At 40.8% G+C, this 18,918-nt stretch overlaps 1 protein-coding gene across 1 annotated transcript in view; it reads right to left on the reverse strand.

The window, feature by feature from the left end:
- Positions 1-484: 484 nt before the first annotated feature.
- The window catches only part of DEPTOR (DEP domain containing MTOR interacting protein), a 137,514-nt gene continuing 119,080 nt past the window's right edge, over positions 485-18,918 (reverse strand). Inside the window, exon 9 of the mRNA XM_088798965.1 lies at positions 485-5,579. Within this exon, the coding sequence (XP_088655091.1) occupies positions 5,451-5,579 (129 nt within the window). The 3' untranslated portion in view covers positions 485-5,450. The remainder of the gene's footprint in view (positions 5,580-18,918) is intronic.

An 18,918-nucleotide genomic window follows, 5' to 3' on the forward strand; every position in this document is an offset into this window, starting at 1 on the left:
CTTGGGTTGGGTGGTGGTTTCAGCATTCAATCACATGCTTCAACACCATTATTTCACATTCCTCCCTCTGCATGGAGAGATTTGTAGGGGATAGACTCAAAGGTGACTCTTAAAGGATGAGATGGATTCAGGGTCAAGTCTATTCAGTTGTGTATTCCCAGAGCGTATGTACAGTGTCCAGCCAAAAACAAATCTTCAGTGAGGTTTCTTGAATGAATAAATGAGTGAATAAATGAATACATGAGAAAAAAAACATACAGTTCTTTTGGTTACTATTTGGTTAATACAAATAACCAGTCATCCCCATACTTTACCCTGCTCCCTACACGTGCTGGATTATGTAACTGATTTACTAATTAGTTGAAAATAAAAATACTACCATTCTCCCAGAGTAGTAAACAACCATATGGCATTTTCCATATAGACTATTCCATAACACTCATCAATACTGGGCTGTGTAGGGAGAAAATGATTCCAACTCAAATACTGTACAGAAAAAGCTTTTTAATGCACTTTTTTTTTTTTTCCCCAGGCAAAAGAGCTTCAGAAAACATCCATCATCAAGTAGTTTTACAAATGGCACTTTTGGCTACATTAGAGAATTAGAGATGGATCCCATGTGTTTTCTCTGATAGGTTAGTAGTAGATCAGCTTTATAATGCAACCCTTTCTTTGGATAAAAAATAGCTAATTTGTTCTAAAAGACAGGAAAAGCTGAAATAAAGTCATTTTTTTAAAACAAAATTAACATTTATTTCATGGTATTCTATTTTCATCTTCTAATTTTAGCATTATGCTATAATTTTGAAGAAAGGGAGAACATAAATTTCAACCTAATTTTAAAATAAACATATATATTAAGTACACATATTAGTGCATTTGATAATACAATGTGTTAACGTTGATGATGACCCTCATGTTGATACACTGTAGGTTTTCCCTTTTGGTATTAAACTGAGGAAAAACATACCTGAAATTCTGCCTTAAATGAGAAAACCATGGTCACTGGTATCAGTAGACTCTAACCAATTAGCAAAACTGAAAAGAGTTATTTTGATCATCTATAATCAAATGATACAGGATTACTACTCACTATGAGAGGATAGTTAATATCACTGATTTAAAATAGGTCTTGAAAGTGGATTATTTTCACAGCATATTTGAAAGGAATGAGTATATGAAAATGTGAGACTCCATTTTGAACTGAAAGCAATGATTTTTACATGATTAACTGCTACCACTCCAACACATTCACCTTTTTATAAGACAGTGTGAAGTTGATCACATCTAATCTACTCAGACATGGATATTGTCTTCATGTTATCCATCATTTCTCAACTAGTCCCCTTATCAATTTATACAGTTATTTAACAGAGTTTAATAAGAAAACATCAGACAATAGGACCAACCCAAATGTCAATTGCATTTTTCTCTCTACAGCAGCATTAATAAACATGGGATTTCAAATTTGCACTGACACCATATACTGTGCTAATGAAGAAAAAAACAACAACAATTATTTCCGTCTTCCTCACAAAAACCTGAACACATTACACAACACCTAAAAACTCAAAAGTGTTTCCTCTGGGTACAAAGAAAGCCATTTCATGGATTCTCAATGAATGAAACCTCTCACACAATACACTGCTACACACAGACACACATATGAAATAAAAGCTCTTAGAAATACTGCTTACTGCTAATTTCGAGAAATTCTTGGAGTTACATTTAGGGATAGGTTCTCTCAATGTTAAAGCAGTTCAGCTGTCAAAATATCACACAAAATACTTATTTAATCATATAACAACCCAAGTCCTGAGTTATTTAAAATGTATACCCTTCACCTTCATGTATACATGGCACCATTTGCATTTTAATAGTACCCCCAGGCCAAGGGCCTGTTTTTACCAAATTACCCTGTACTGCAGAAGTCTAGATTGTGAAGGATATAGGACTGGGGTGGGTGGGGGTGGGGTAGAAGACTGGCATTTGGCTCAGGCCCTGGACCCAACAAGCTTCATGAGTTTGGACATGCCACCTGGTGATTCCACACCTGTTTCCTCATCAGCAGCTGCAAAGAACAAACTACATTCTCCATGACTCCATGTAGTACCTACTATCTAGCATTTTAGCATTTTCTGATTTTTGAAGTTATCATTAGGCACTGAGCTTTATTCACAGTATTACACTTCTACCTAATGGTTGATCAGTAATTTGCATCTGGATAGCTAAAGCCTTTCAATAACTAGGTGACTTCTTTGTCCTTTATTTAAAAGATAGCGAATACCTACTCGTGGTGGATTAAAAACAGCCACAAATTCTTTGCAGCTCCTCCAATCAATAGGTAAAGCCTGTTTCCCTACCTTTTGATTCAGGCCTAGTTTTGTGACTTGCTTTGGCCAACAAAATGCTATGCAAGTGACAATGTGTGACTTCCAACCAAGTCCACAAAAGGTCATGTAGTTTCCATTCTTACCCTCTTTGATCTCATGAGGCCTAATGAGGAAGCCTGGGCTAACTACGGGGAAAGGCCACAGGGAGCGGAACTGAGGCACCCCAGCCAACAGCCCCAGCCAACTGTGTCATATGAAGCCACAAGGAGAGATCCAAGATCTGCCAGCCCCCAATCAACCTGCTCACTGACCACAAATATATGTGTGAACCCCACTGCAACACATGGAGCCGTGGCTGGACATCCCAGCAGAGCCAACCCATGGTGTAATGAGTAAATAAACTTTGTTATAAGCCATGTTTGTGGGTGGTTCACTGGATAGCAATGGATAGCTGACATACTACTCTGTGTCAGGAACTGTGCTAGGTGAAGGGAATACCTGGGCAACAAGACAGAGTCTTCTTCTGCAGGTGATTAGAGTACAGTTAGGCAGACAGACATGTAATGGGACAAGTAAATGTCATCAGTGTTGTAATTATAGGAGGTACATAGGGTCCATGGGAATTTAGAGAAGAGGCATCAATCCCAGAACTAGGGAGCTGATAAAGATTTCTTAGAAAAGATAATATCTAAGGGCAGTTAATGAGATAGATTTTTCCAGGCAAAGAAGAAGAAAGAAGGATATTCCAGGGAAGAGAAAATGCATGTGCAAAGGCTGGCGGGAGCTAGATGGGACCCCTAGGGGAGTGGGAACATTCACTTTAATTACAGTGTGAGGATGTCAGGGGTGGGATGGAGGTGTAGCTAAGGTAAAGCTCTCTTGGCCTTTAGTAGAATTCTCTAGCATTTGGCCTTTAAACGGAGGGTGATGGGAGTCAAAGGAGCAAACAGTCCCTTCCTTCTTTCTTCTCTTCCTCATGCCCTCCCTTCCTTCACCTTGGTATTCATTTGACCAAAGCCTCTGAATCAAAGAAAATTCACAGGCAAGAGGATGTGTGGAGTAAATAAAGCCAGACACTTCTCTGGTGCTTAAATTGGCTAAAGGGAAGTGATGCTAATGCCAGGGTTTACTCGTACAAGTAGTAGGCAAGAAGGACATGCCATCTCCTGAAGGTGGTCCTTCTTCTTTTGTTCATTAATGGGTATCTGGGGACAGAAGGCATTTAAGACTCATCTTTTAAAGATGTTATAAAAATATTTTAAAGTCGAATGGTAAAGACTCCCACCCACTAGTTGTGGGGCCTTGGCGTAAGACTAACCTCTTTAGAGTCAGTTTCCTCAGTTGTAAAATGAGGATAATGACATTGACCTCACAGGTCAATAAGAATAAGCAGTGTATAGTTTTAGCACGGCACCTGGTACAGAGTCAGCCCTCAACAGAAGGTCTCTCAAACTGGACAGGCTTCGGGCAGGTGGGTAACATGGCCTTCAGTATTAAGTAAATCCATGTTTGAATCCAGGCTATGTCACTTAGCAGTTCTTGCAGCTGTGTGAACTTAGACACCATTATTAAACTTGCTCAGACTTAGTTTCCACAACCAAAAGGTGAGGATGACAATACCTACCTTGCAGGGTTGTGATGAGGATTAAAAGAGATCATATATGCTAAGTGCTGTGGCACAGAGACTGGTATACAGTACAAATGCACATACAATAATACATATAGAGAAATAATATTCCTCAAATGTAGATCGACAGTATTACTATTAGACATTCTATATTACTTCGAAATCCTATTCTCTGACTAAAGCTACAGATCAGAAAAGTTGGATTACCAGGAAACACACACACACACACACACACACACACACACACACACAATCACAAAAAAATGGCTGAGGTACAACATTCCTCTTATTTTGTTAATATATAAGAAAGTAACCTTGTCGTTCAGAATACATTACATGAAATTAGGGGAATTTAGCATTCCCTGACTCCCTAATTTGGCACTTTGAGGAATTTCCTCTATACATCAAACCTCCAAATGCATTCTCTTCTAGATCAGGAAAAAAAAAAAGAAAAGAAAAGAAACATGCATATACACAACTGAGCTGAAAAGTTACACCACCACAAGACGGTGGTACTGGTGAAAAAATAATCCCACCAAATAAGCAGCATGTCATGTCCTTAGAATATGCTACACTAGAAAGTTAGCAAAAATTCAGGCCAATAAGGCAATTTACTTTCAAGTTTTATCAAATGTAGACCAAGTTCTAGAATGCTTCACTTAAAAAGGGAGGACTTCAAAGTGAAATCTTGCCAGAGGATTGATTGAATTATATACATATAAACCTACTTCTATGTTTTGACATTCAACATATTCAGCAGTGATCTTAGAAAGCCACTGTAGCCAACTGATAGAGCAAAACGGATTTAGGCGCTGATAGAGAACGCAAAGCAAACAATTTTAAGTAGTATCTCCCTATTTACCTACACATATCATCCCAAAGTTTTTGTTTTTTAACTAATGCCATAGTTGAAACATCAGTTAGAAGTTGACATGAAGGATAGGAATTAAGGAAAAGCCACTTTTTACTTGCTTTTAAGTACTTGAATGTTTTTGAACCTTCTTCAAAATGCTAATTAACAGGTATTATTTCTTTGAATGTTGCTTTAATTTGAAGCTCAGTGAAACTACATCCTCTAATACACGGTTCAATGCTCATTTTGGTGAGAATACAATCTAGAGTCTAAAAACTACTTTATTGTTTCCAACGAAGGGGATTTTAGCATGTTGCTGTTTTGGCTAGAGAAGCATTTCAACAACTTTCTGCAAACTAAGATTAAAAAAACAGTGGATGAGAACTACAAATAGAAATCAAGTAAGGCAATTCTACCAAGTAAGAAAATTCTGTTTCTCTAATTTTTTTCTACACTGACATAAGTTGTTGTTTTTAAGATGTTTTATCAGGTTCTTTTACATTCACACAGCGTAAGAAACTTGAATGAAGATGTGTATGTATGAAGAAAATATTTGTATGGAAGTCTTCTCGTTGCATTGCTTTGTGTTGTTTTGGCTTTGCTCATCCTAAGCCCACTCAAAGGGTGGTCCACCTCCTCAGCACTCTAACTCCTCCATGACTTCCATGACAATCGTCCGTGGGCCCGTCAGAATCAGATTGCTCACGGTCCGATAGTCTACATGCAACACGTTGAGCCCATTTACAGAGACGACAAACTGACAGACCTAAAGGAAAGACAAAGAAAAAGCATCTATTATAGCTCCTGGTTTTTCACAGACCTCTAATAAAGACACTGGGTAGTTGTAACAGGTAACATCATTCTTAAAATACCCCACCATACCTAGCAGACAACTGCAATTTAGTAATTTCCAAGAGACTACACTTTTTCTGGAAGGCAACATAATGGGAAAAGCATTTGTCGTCACATTTTACAAAATTGGGTTTAAATCCTAACTCAGCAACTTACTAGCTTAAGCTAGGTATTTACATTTCTGAGCTTTATTTTCCTTAATTTTAAAATAAGGATGATTAATAATAATAACAACAACAATAATATCACCTCTAACATTGTTGGAAAAACTAAATGAGGTAAAGTGTATAAAGCTTCTATAGTATAGTGCTCTAAACCTATGAGGTACTCAATATACATTTTCATAGTCACAATATTTATGGTTGTTATTATTCATTTGGACCCAATGTACAGGGAGACCCTATGACCTGGTATTCCCAGGACAGTCCTCTTTCAGACCTGCATAATTATTAATAATGTCTCCTGTCACTTGTCAAAGTGTCCCAGCTGATAAACTCCACACATTTCCGTATTTCTCATCCGTACAAAAAGGATGCAGCCAACAGAGCTCAATGTTTAGGCTAAGTCAGTGTTAGTTAACCTGTGACAGGAGAATTACAACACGATAGTAAAAAGGCATCATTCAATAATGAGATGCCACTCTGCATAGGAACTTGAAACTGACCCATACCTACTGTCCCAAATGGAAGTACTTCTCTTGAGGTTGGTGGTGGCATCAGATGTTGGGTACTTTCCATTTAACTGACACAAATGAACAGATGATATATTGGTTGTGTGTCTGAAGAGGTGGACATTTGATATGAGTGATTTGTTTATGTCACTCAAATAGAAAAACGCAGAGACACATGGATCTCTTGCTGTCAGTGATAAGAGCAAAACACAATCCAACAGAATATAAATCTATACAGTGCCTGGCACATAGCAGGTACTTATGGTAGGCTCAATAATATTCCCAATTCCCAAAGATGTTCATGTCCTAATCCCCAGAACCTGTGAATATATTAGTTCATGTGGCAATGGGGAATTAAACTTGCAGATGGAATTGGGGTGCTAATGAGCGATTTTAACATAGGGAAATTATCCTGGGTTATCCACGTGGGCCCAATGTCATCACAGAGGTCCTTATAAAAGGGAGACAAGAAAGTCAAAGGAGATGTGACAACAGAAGCAAAAGGTTGGAGAGATACAAGGAAGAGGCCAGGTACCAAGGAATGTAACTGATGTCTAGAAGCTGAAAAAGGCAAGGAAAGGGATTCTGCCCTCAGAACCTCCAGAAGCAATGCAGACCTGCTGACACCTTGATTTTAGACTTCTGATTGACTCCAGAACCATAAGATAATAAATTTGCATTGTTTTAAGCCAACACGTTTGTGTTGATTTGTTACAGCAGCCATAGGAAACCGATGAAGTACTCAACAAATATTCATTGTTGAATGAATTGAATGAGTACATGTAAGAAGCCAAAAAGCACAATTAGGATTGAGCCTGAAGGGTTTCTTGGCTTCTTATAAAGTATCCCTTCACTTACTGGGAAAATAAGAAAATAAAAAGGAGGAAAGAAAAGAAGACAAAAGGGAAGAAGTGAGACAAAGTAGGGAGAAGGGAGGGACAGGAGATAGTTTGATTGAGATTTTAATGTTACATTTTCCTAACTTTTAAATGTTGGTCAAGTAAATAAATAAACACTGTATAGTAGAGATAGAATACAATTCTGGTTGAGATTGAATGCTAACGGTGATCCTTGAGTGATGTAGAAACACATCTCATCATTGGGAGCCTGGGAAGGGTTAGCTGGAGGGTCTCCCATGTCTTAATGTCTCCCGTATCTATTGTTCTGCTGTTCCCATTATCATATTTCTTTAAGTATAATGCCTGAGTAACTCATGTGCACACTTGCTCCCAATTATTAATTGATTAGCTAATTAATGTTAGTTAATCAACAACTCAAAGAATGTGAAAATACGAAAACCCCTGAAAACCACTATTATTTCCCTTTATTGTTTTCTGAGTAGTATCAATACAAACTCAAACACTGCATTATTATAATATATAATGTAAATATGAAATATAATATGTAAAATAAAACAAAATATTGCATTTTAAGTCTAAAAATACTATACCTATTACCAAAACTGGAAAGTATTAAAAAAGCAGCTGTGTATATGTGGGAAAGATGTGGGATGCAGAATCTAATCATAGGGGTTTACTTCCTCGTCCCCTTTGCTGGATGACCCTAATCAAGTCATTTTTCTTCCCCTATGTCTCAACAGCATCGTTTATAAAACAAGGTTATCCTCAAAAGTTTCAATTAGATAATTAATTTAAAACCTCTGCAAATATCAAGCAGGGTTCTGTAAACTTCTGTGCCTTTAAAAATACTAACTTACTTCATGGTCCCATGCAAAACAAAGTGGAAAGTGGCCAGTGACAAGCAGAGTGGTTATTTACTCCATAGACACTTGCTGTTGTCATAAAGCTCAATATTTTCCATTACTATGACATCTTTGGACATAAGGAGAGTATATGATCGCTGTGTCTCCTTTCCCATTTCCACAAATCTGTCCTCGTGGATTCAGGGAACATTTTGTACAGAATCCGCTGTTCTCAACCATGATGGGAGTCACAGTCATAATTAAAGTCACGCTAACAAGTCATAATCCACCCTGAAGTCAGACACAAGCAATTTACAGGACAATTTAGCACCAATTTAATGAAGACATTAGCTGGTCTTTTGTTATTTTTTTTACTCCAGCATACTCATGACACAAAGAAGGAGAGGCATTATACTCTCCTCCTGATCTAAAGCATTAGCTTTAGACCTGGGTCCTCCTTTCTTCCAAAAAGAGGAACAGCCTTTTTTGTGTTGCCAAATGAGAGGATAAAAGTTGCCGGGTGATCTCACACTCCAGCTCACCCTTCACAGGCTCCCGAAAATGAGATGTGTTTCTGCATCACTCAAGGGTCACCTTTAGCATTTAGTCTCAACCAGAACTGTATTCTATCTCTACCATAGAGCGTTTGTTTAATTGACCAACATTGAAAAGTTAGGGAATGTTAACATTAAAAATCCAGATTCTGGTCTCCCTGGAACAGTCTGAAGATCTAACAACACCATGCCTGCCTGGATGGGCACGTGGCAGTGGCTGAAAAGGGGCTACCCTTTCTAGATGAGCACATGTTCTCTCATTTCTTATCACTTCCTGTATTTCTTATACCTAGTTGACAGAAAATTGTGTCTGTGGTCCTGATCTGGGGCTGCTGGAGGGATGCTTGTGCTTCAGGAACTGAAGGACCCCAAATGACCCTCAACTGATGACAGGACAAATAAAATTTGGTATATCCACAAAATGGAGTATTAGTCAGCAATAAAGTAGAACAAATTACATGTTACAACCTGGATGCACCTTGAAAATGGTATGCTCAGTGAAAGAAGCCAGTCACAATAGACCACATATTGTATGATCCATTTATATGAAATGTCCAGAATAGACAAATGCACAGAGACAGACAGTGGATTAGTGGTCTCCTAGGGCTGGGGAGTGGGGGAGGTATGGGGGTCGACTGCTAATGAGTACAGGGTATCTTTTAGGGGGGATGGTTGTGGTGATAGTTGCATAACCCTGTGAATACATCAAAAAACAGTGAATCGTATACTGTACATGAGTGAATGGTATGGTATGTAAATTATATCTCAACAAAGCTGTTATTAAAAAAATTAAAGGGAAGAGGCTTGATGTCAGCAGTGCATAGATCTCTGCCTGCATATGTGCACACGCACACAAACACACACACACACACTCATTTTTCAAATATCAAGTTTGTGACTGATTTTTGCGTGGCTGGAGTGCCATCACAATTATTCAATTGTTTCATCCAAAGTGGGAGTGGGTTGGGGAGGAACAGTATACCTAAGATTACGTGTCTTCTCACTGCCACAGAAATCTGTATTTATCAAGACACTTGCATCCCTGAAATAGCTGCGTTCATGTGAATGATTCTCTCTCTCTCTCTCTCTCTCTCTCTCTCTCTCTCTCTCTCTCTCTCTCTCTCTCTCTCTCATCTTGAAAGAGAAAGAAAGCTTAAACGTTAAGGTTGCTTCCCTGAAAATAACAAAACAATTAACAAGACAGAGTTAGCCATTCCTGTAACTGCTTATTTTGTGTGTGTGTGTGTGTGTGTGTGTGTGTGTGTGTGTGTGATTATATGACTTCTTTTTATCCCCAGCTTTACCGAGATATAATTGACATATAATATTGTGTAAGTTGAAGGTGTACAGCCAGATCGTTTCTTAGGCCACAACTTGTCAGTTAGCACGGGTGGAACTCTAACAGGTAATAGGAAGACCTAACATTTTTCCGAAGTTCTTTACATGCGTAATCTCATTTAAATTTCCCAACGTACCCTATGCAGCCGGTACTATTATTATTATTTATTTCTATTTCACAGTCAAGGATCCAGATTCAGAGAAGCAAAGTAACCAGAGCTAGTAAGGGGCAGAACTAAGATTTTTACTCCAAATTCCAACACTTAAGCCATAGGCTACCCTACCTCCCAGTAACAGGTCATCAGCTCCTCCCCTAAAATTGACACTGATACCCATGAATCAACACCTCACCCTGGTAGCTAAGCACCCACACATAGTGAATATTTTTAAGAATATTGTAGTTGTTATTTTCCTTCTACCATCCTTGAAAATGGAATAACGCTCACTTGGTCACCATCACCATCGTCATCAGGAAAGAAAATGATGGGGAGTGGTAGGGAAGAGGCCTTTTCACTCTTTGAAGAGTAACTCGGGCTAATCTTCAGATCTGGGCCACCCCCAACAGGAGTATATATACATCGATACTCTTCTTATCCTCAACCCGAGTTTAACTAACCATGTTCCTTTATAACCTGGCGGAGAAGCAGGAAGGTCCCTCTCACTGTAGGTAGCTCCTGTCTTCTGGTAGAGTGCGGTAATGATTAATGACTCCTGGATGAAGATTTGAAAGATTCCAGGAGGAAAGACATAACATGAATGTAGGATGCACAATCACCCTTGGTAACAACACCACATATAATTCCACCGGCAAGCCCCAAACCATACCATTTGTCACAGTGAACGCATTACCTAAGCTGTGCCGCTAACTAGCATCACCTATTCCACTCACATTCCTTTTTCACTGTGCAATCTTTGCTTCCCAATAGAAACAGGATGGCAGAAGAGTCAATATGCTCATAAGTCTTCTGTGGGTACGTGAGAATGTTGGCACCAGTTGATTGGCACAGCACAGGTGTTACCAGGCTCAATGCGAGGCACCGTTCGTTTGCCTATAAAGCTTAGTTTATCCACAGCAAACATGGATTTTCTAAGAAGTTTTTCTCCAGGGATTCTATCCTTCCTTCCTCCCTCCCCAGTGAGAATGTCCCCAAGGGTAAAATTAAGCAGAATAATGGAGAAAGGACCAGGAAGGAAGTTCTAGTCTCAGCTCTGCAGCCAGGGAGCTGAGTCACTTTAAACATTACTTTGCTTCTCCCAGCATTAGTTCCTCATCTGATAAATTTAGCTGAAAAAAAATTATATTTATTATGGACTTTAAAGCACCTATCAGCTCTAAAATTCTATGCCAAAAAAAACAAACTAACTAACTAACCAAACCCTTCTATTTATTAGTGATTGAAATGTCTATGAACAATAACATTAGTTTACTGGTTACTTACATGCCAAAACCGGGCCAGGAGTTTGCTTATGTTAAATACGCAAAGGAGACATTATTTTTAGATATGTAAACTGAAATACAGAACCAAACAAATGAAAGAATGTAAGACGAGAGTCTCTCTCATGTACTGTGTTTCAGGCACATAAACAACAACAACAAAAGTCTAAAGGACTTACTGTAAAGCTGTATTCTATTAAGACACTTATGTAGTGTTGGGCACTTAACTTATGACAAAGGCAGCACTGCAGGAAACAGGGATATTTTATAATGATAAAAGGTTTGATCCATCAAGAAGATACAAAAATTGTAAACACATGAAGCCGACATACATACCTAACAACAAGAAAAAAAACCAAAAACCAAAATACATGAAGCAAAATTCACAGAATTCAAGAGCAAAATAGATAATTCAATAATAATAGTTGGAGAGTATTCTGCTCCATTTTCAGTAAAGAAAAGAACAATTAGGGGCCGGCCCAGTGGCTCAGGTGGTTAGAGCTCTGTACTCCTAACTCCGAAGACTGCAGGTTCAATTCCCACATGGGCCAGTGGGCTCTCAACCACAAGGTCGCTGGTTCAACTCCTTGAGTCCTGCAAAGGATGGTGGGCTGTGCCCCCTGCAACTAGCAATGGCAACTGGACCTGGAGCTGAGCTGCACCCTCCACAACTAAGACTGAAAGGACAACAACTTGAAGCTGAACAGCACCCTCCATAACTAAGATTGAAAGGACAACAACTTGACGTGGAAATAGTCCTGGAAGTACACACTGTTCCCCAATAAAGTCCTGTTCCCCTCCCCCAATAAAAAAAAATCTTAAAAAAAAAAAGAATAGAACAATTAGGCATAACCCATGTAATACATACGCATAACCTATGACCCAGTAATTCCACTCCTAGATACGTATCTAATATATTATGACAACATGGTTTATTTATAGAAATTTCAGAAGTAGACAACTAATCTACAGTCCTGGAATTCCCGGGCAGTAGTTTCCCTAGTAGTTCACTTTGTAATAGTTTGAGATGTACATAAATAACTTGTACATTTTTTACTGAGTGCAATACAAATAGTTGTAACTGACCTTTATAACTTCCTAGTTATGTGACTTTGGGCAAGTTACGCGTTCTCTGAGTTACACTTCATGCATCTGTAAAATGGGGATCGAGTTTATTATGAGGATCAAATCTGATTAAGTACTAAGCCCAGTGCTTAATACCAGTGTGTTAAATACATATTGGCTTTTCTCTTCTGTCCTTTTTCCTGCACAATCTCTCCGCTTCAAACAACCCAGTGAATGCAGACTGTCGAAAGAGAGACGGCCATTGTATGAGTCTATACCCAGGAAAGCCAGTCTGGGTTCTGGTGGTATGGGAAATGGAAATACATCTCAAGTTGGAGTTATCCATTCTGATAAAAAAAAAAAACAAAAAACTGAAAAAAAAAAAAAAATACAGGGTGATAAGGGACAGTTTTTCCCAATCCAAGAGTATCCCACAAAGACAGAGATTCCAAAGCCACTATAAAATATCAACATAATTCTAAAATAAACAGAGCAGTGGAGTTTGGGTAAGGAATCTCTGCATCTGTCCATAAGATACTCACTTTAACAGCTGCATCAGAATGGAAGGAGTTGTACAATGTAACCAGACTCATGGATGGTCCTTCACCAAAATATTAGACAGAGACAGAAGCTGAGAGAAGATGTGCTAATTCCATCTATAGAATGAATTCCTTACATCTACAGAACGCATTATGTTTACAAAAATGTCCTCATCCAGCAAGGTACTACTGAGGCGTTTTGGACGGTGCTCTAGTAAATAAATTGTATGTCTATGTTTAGTGCATTAATAGCCCTCATAGCAGAAAACTGTTCTTGGAAAAAAAAGAAAAGAAAATTTGCAGCTGACGGTTCAGTTCCATAAACCTCTCCACCAAATATGCAACTGGCGGGGGTGTGACTGCTGTGGGAGGAGGCAGAGATCCAGTTCTTGGACAAACACAGGATTCTCTCTCCAGAGAATCAGTCTTCCTCGAAGCTTTATGCATTTGAAGCATGCTCTATGGAGATGTGGTTCCCCAAAGAACAGACTGTGCAATGATCCTTGAAGGAAAGCCAACCATATGGAAGAGGGACTTTCTTTCACAATCAAACAACAACAACAGAAAGCCACTCTAAAGAATTTTGGTTTCAAATGCAGAAATTCAAAGTGCCTGCTGGTTTCACACAGAACCTGCCTGCCCAGCCAAAATGGACTAAAGGTCTGTTTCAGACCTAGGCTCGCCCTTGGTCCACTTGGTTCAGGTGGTGGTGGTGGTGAGGGAGGGGGCCAGCCAAGGTGAGACGGTACTGCATTTAAAGGAGGGGGAGATATGGGGAACCCTGGTTCAATCCATAATACTTGGATTCCCAAGTTAGGAAGAACACTTGCCTTCCTGGGGATTCTCTCTAGAGACGTGGATTAGGCTGAATGGAGGGTTTGTGTCTTTCCCTGGCGGTTCACATCCCCTCCCCACAGGCAGCTCATGGTTACACTAGGACCACTGCCAGAACTCTACTTGTGCTAGGGACAGACAGCATGCTCTCGAGCTGGTAGCTTCCCAAATAAGAAATGTTCAGACACTGAAGAGAAGCAACATCTGCCCATAATAACGACAAGATTCCATGGACTTTCTTTACTGCTGGAGGAAAGAAGTCTGTCACCTGGGAGCCTTGATACCACAGGAGACATGCAAATTCTCACTCCTACCCATTCCCTCTGCTCCCCAAACAAACGTGGTTTGCACAATGGATACAGGAATTTCCTTAGAATTACAGTAATTACACACTGGGGCTTCCAACAGCAAGAGACACATTCTCAACACACACATATCAACTCCCACAGGAGCTTACAACTGAAAGACGCCCCACAAGGTCAGGCTTCCACCCTGACCCCAAATTCTTTACTCCACAAGAATCTTTAACCCAATTAGCTGCTTGCCCTTAGAATGTTTGCTGTGAGCATTTAACACCCATAAATTGTTGTGCTTTTTTTTTTCTAGATTATGCTAAAATGTGAAATTAATATATCAAAGGTTTTAAAAGATAGATTATTCAATGAGATGCAGTACACATTCACACAGGTCATCAGTCAAACAATTGCATTATTTGTTTTCACAAATCCAATGCATTCTTCATATATTACCTGTAAGGGCACGCCGAGGTCTCATTCCCCTTATTCTCCCTCCAAAATGGTGCTGCTACGCTGATCTGGGCTAAGAACAAAGTGTGTGCGTGTGTGTGCACGCACGCATGCATGCTCACACTTTGCAGAGACACGCAGGCCACCATCTCATCGGTAGTTTTGGTGGGAAAGGTGAAAGGATTATAAATAGTACTGATTAAGCATGGGAGTGATGAAATCTGGACTAAGCAACCTCAGACATTATTTGCTAAGGCTAATGGAACCTGTGTGCCCCCAGGGGAGGGAGCCACGCCTCCGGTTTCTGCTCTAGAAGCCCTTCCTGATTCTACCAGTACCTCGGGCTACATTCAGGATCTAGGAGCACGCAATCTGGAGGCCAGGGAGAGGGGCCCCCACTCAGGCTACTCAGGATTGTTTCAGTTCAAGAACTTGTGCTGGAGGATGGAGAGTTTCACACTGAGTTGGCTAAAGACTGGGAGCAGGGGGCGGCTGGTTAGCTCAGTTGGTTAGAGTGTGGTGCTCTTAACACCAAGGTTTCTGGTTCGATCCCCACATGAGCCACTGTGAGCTGCGCCCTCCATAACTAAATTGAAACAACTACTTGACTTGGAGCTGATGGGTCCTGGAAAAACACACGTAAAATAAATAGAAGTTTAAAAAAAAAAAAAAAAGCTTGGGACAAAACCTTCTACTTCCCATGGTCTAGCAATAAACAGTGGCCCAGCGTGTCGTATTCTGGAGAATGTCATGTATAGGCACCTCGCACACCAGTCCCAGAGAACTGTAAGGATTTGAAGATTGGGGTTCCCTCCAATATCTCTATTCCTAGAGAAATATCTAACTTTTGGCAGAGCTGGTAATATATCTTGCCAAGATTAGTCAGGCAACGAAATTGAGGGCCAGAAAAATAAAATAATTTCAACACATTTGAAGGGCACCGTGATACAATGGTAAGACCAAGGGTTCTGGAGCCAGACAGAGCTGGACTAGTTTGGCTCCTGACTCTGACATTTAGTTTGCACAGCCAGAGGCTATGACTCAAAGTCTTTCAACCTGAACTGTAAAATATAACTAATATCCAGCTCATAGGGTTGTGACAAAGATTAGAGATGACACCTATTAAGCAACTAGCCCTGTGCCCAACAAGATACTCAACAATAATTGGTCCCTTCTCCCCATTATCCCTGTGGAACATTCCAGACATGACGTTACATTAAGTGGTCTACCCTCTAGGCCAGCTCCCAACTTTGTGAATGTTTACTTCTAATGCCAAACCACTGGATTGTTAGCCAGGGCCAAGCTCCTTTGCTGAATCTTTGTGCAAAAAAGTGATTAATTTATAGGCTAAGCCTGGAAAATTGACTTCCATCTTGGGCATTGAAAAACGCTTCCAGGAAAGTTTTCCAGATGGCCATATTTAGCCTGGTCATATTTCTTCTGTCTTTTATAAAGTAGCTGAAATAAGCCATCTTGCGTACACAACTAGAGTTTGCTAGAACTAATTCTTTTCGGACGTTTGGAGAGAAAAAGCCAGAGGATTCCTATCCTAAACACTTCATCCATTTTTTTGGGTCCCTGCCCCAGGGAGTCAGAGGGAACAAGAAAGAGATAGTTCCTGCTTACAAAGACAAAGGTGGAAGATTCTAGAATGTAATATAATTCCATATGCATGTACAAGGTACAATACTCAAGGAAAGCTCTCTATCCCTTACTCTCCTCTCCCTTACTGGATGGATCTTATATTCATTCTCCCCATCCCTTCCTCATACTGGCACTGAGGACATTTTGTGGGCCAGATATCAGGAAGAACATGAATATAAAGAGGAAGGTAGAACTTGGTGATGGCTAAGCTAGAACTACATGCCCTAGATTCCCTTTCCCATGCATTTCCAGGTCCAAGGTGACCACAGGAAGAAATTAGCATACTATCTGGAAGGCGGAAGTAAAGCAGCAAACATTACTCATGGCTACCATGGTTAAACACAGTGAGAGACCCACACTGAGCTGCCGTGGGCGAGTTCCAGCCTGTCCTGGCTCAGGGCTGCTCGACCTCGGGTTCTTCTCCCTGATGGACAGCCCTGATGACCAATAGTGACTTTAAGCCTCTCTCACCAGCCAATGAGATCACAGCCTTCTAGAGATTATTTCCTGAGTTTCCATTACAGCTCCATTCTAGACCCTTTAGGAAAGAAAACTAGGGTCACCCAACCAGGAATAAAGGTTTGGGAACCATAAACAACTGAGGCACTTGCTGAGGGTCCAGAGGATATGAAATTAGTAGAACAAAGGAGCTATTAATACACATGCAGAGATGTTGATGGATAAAAATTTATTCTCACTTTCTTTTAAGGTGAGAGAAGTAGAGAAGGGTTGGTAACTTCCAGTTTGTCTTTGCTCTCCATGGCTGTGTCTGGCTCTTCCTCCCAACTGCCAGCCCCGCTAACAAGAAGAAATCTCACACCCACCACCAAACTCACTAAAATAAGTGTAAAAAAGGAACTAGTCACTCAGGCTTGACACAGAGGATGAAAGAGCCAGAACTCAAGGTGTAGTGGTGGGAATCGAAGGGAAGCATAAAAATGGAAGCTTGCTGCATATGCAAATAGTGCTGACAGGTTTGAGGATGGAGGCTGAGGATTAATAAGAGAAGCGACTTCAAGGCAAAGATAAGGAAGGACTTGAAGACATCATGCTGATGAAATATGGTGCCCAGGAAAAGATGGACTACGGGCCTGGAGCTCTGAGAGAGCCCTGAGAAGAGTCCACTTTGGGAGTCACTGACGCAGAGGTGATGAGTGACGCGGTGGGCACTGGGCACGGAGTTGTTGCTACACAATGAAACAGCTAACGGTAGACAAATGTGTAGTTTTCCCCAGCTATTTCTCTCCGTATATATCCTATTTCCACATGATCAGAAGGTTTTGGAAAGAATGACTTTGGAGACACATAAGTCATGTTCCACACATGGGCCCGCAGCCCCGGATTCCGGCTTACACGGATCTAAGTACCCCATGGTACTCTGCCTCCCCTGACCCAGCTAAGGCAGGAGACAGTCATGCCACCTGTGGGCCTACAAAGTTATGGTGCGTGCCTGGTCCTGAGGACTCTGGCTCTGTGAAGTGGAACCTGATCTCATCAACCCCAGCTGTGGGTACGTGCAGGAGCCGCCCCCCCCCCCCCGAAACAGTTTAGTTAGGGCATTGTGGTCCCACTGGGGTAACCACAGCTGGTCACATGTGGCCATGACAGAGGAGGCTTTGTCTTCTGCGTTGCAGAGGGACTCTGTGGGCCCTACTTATGCAAGTCGCTGCCCCACTCCAGCACCAGCACGAGTGCCCCATTTAAAACCTTGCTCTGCGAACTTTTCGTCAGTCAGCACAATTTCTGCCACATCTGGGAGGCTACAGGACTAGAGGAAGAGGGAGGCAAAAAGTAAACATTTTCTCCTCAGCACAGAAACATCCATCTTTGAAAACTGAAGCCCCAAAGTATATTTAAATTAATACAAAATTGACCTCCACCTTAAACCAGCCTTAAACTTTCCTTGGGACAGTAGGCAGTAAATTATCCTTTTCTTTTAAAAAGCCTCTGCTGCTCAAAGGGAACAGGACACCATGGAACCTTCCCAGGGAACAAGCCACAGCTGTGCACTGGCAGCCTCCCCATCAAATGGGGTTGAAACCCCATCCTGACATCCCATCCCTCGGCATGGGACATAGAACAAGAGCTGTGTTTTATGCTGGCCGTTAGGGGAAGCGGGGTTCTCGAATGCCACACAGCACATCTGTAAGGAGTCAAAGCAGCTAGGATGAAAGCATGAGCAATATGGGCTCGAAGACGGTGTGACTGAGGTTTGGGGGCTGCTTCTTTACTTGTTTTGCTCCATGTGAATTTTGACATTAACTGGTGCTAATATATTTCCAAATGTGCTTGTAACTGATACTCTGCAAGGAAATACCTCAATGCCCAACGTATACTATCCAAATGCGTTCATAATGTACTCGTGCTTCAAAATCAAACTCTGGAACACTGCCTTCCGTTTGAATCTGAGGCATGAAAATCCGCACAGCCTCTCATCCAACAACATGAAGGGATCATGCAGCGTTGCATCCATCTTTTAAGAGGTCTGGGACGGGGTTGGCACTCTTGGCGGCGGCACATTAAAATCACCTGGAAGTTTCTGAAAAGTGCCCAAATCTGGGCTTCACACCAGACCAACTGAGTCTGTATCTTCAGGTAATTTTTAGGTGTTTCCCAGGTGATTTTGAGGTACAGTAAAGGTTGAGAAACACTGGTCTGGGCCCATTCAAGGATCTTTGTGTTCTTGCACATGCTTGTTTTAAACATGAGGATTTTATGTAAGCCCA

The sequence above is a fragment of the Rhinolophus sinicus genome, chromosome 6, assembly GCF_057876585.1.
Source record: "Rhinolophus sinicus isolate RSI-liver-muscle chromosome 6, RSI-T2T, whole genome shotgun sequence".
In the NCBI taxonomy this organism is placed as follows: Eukaryota; Metazoa; Chordata; class Mammalia; order Chiroptera; family Rhinolophidae; genus Rhinolophus; species Rhinolophus sinicus.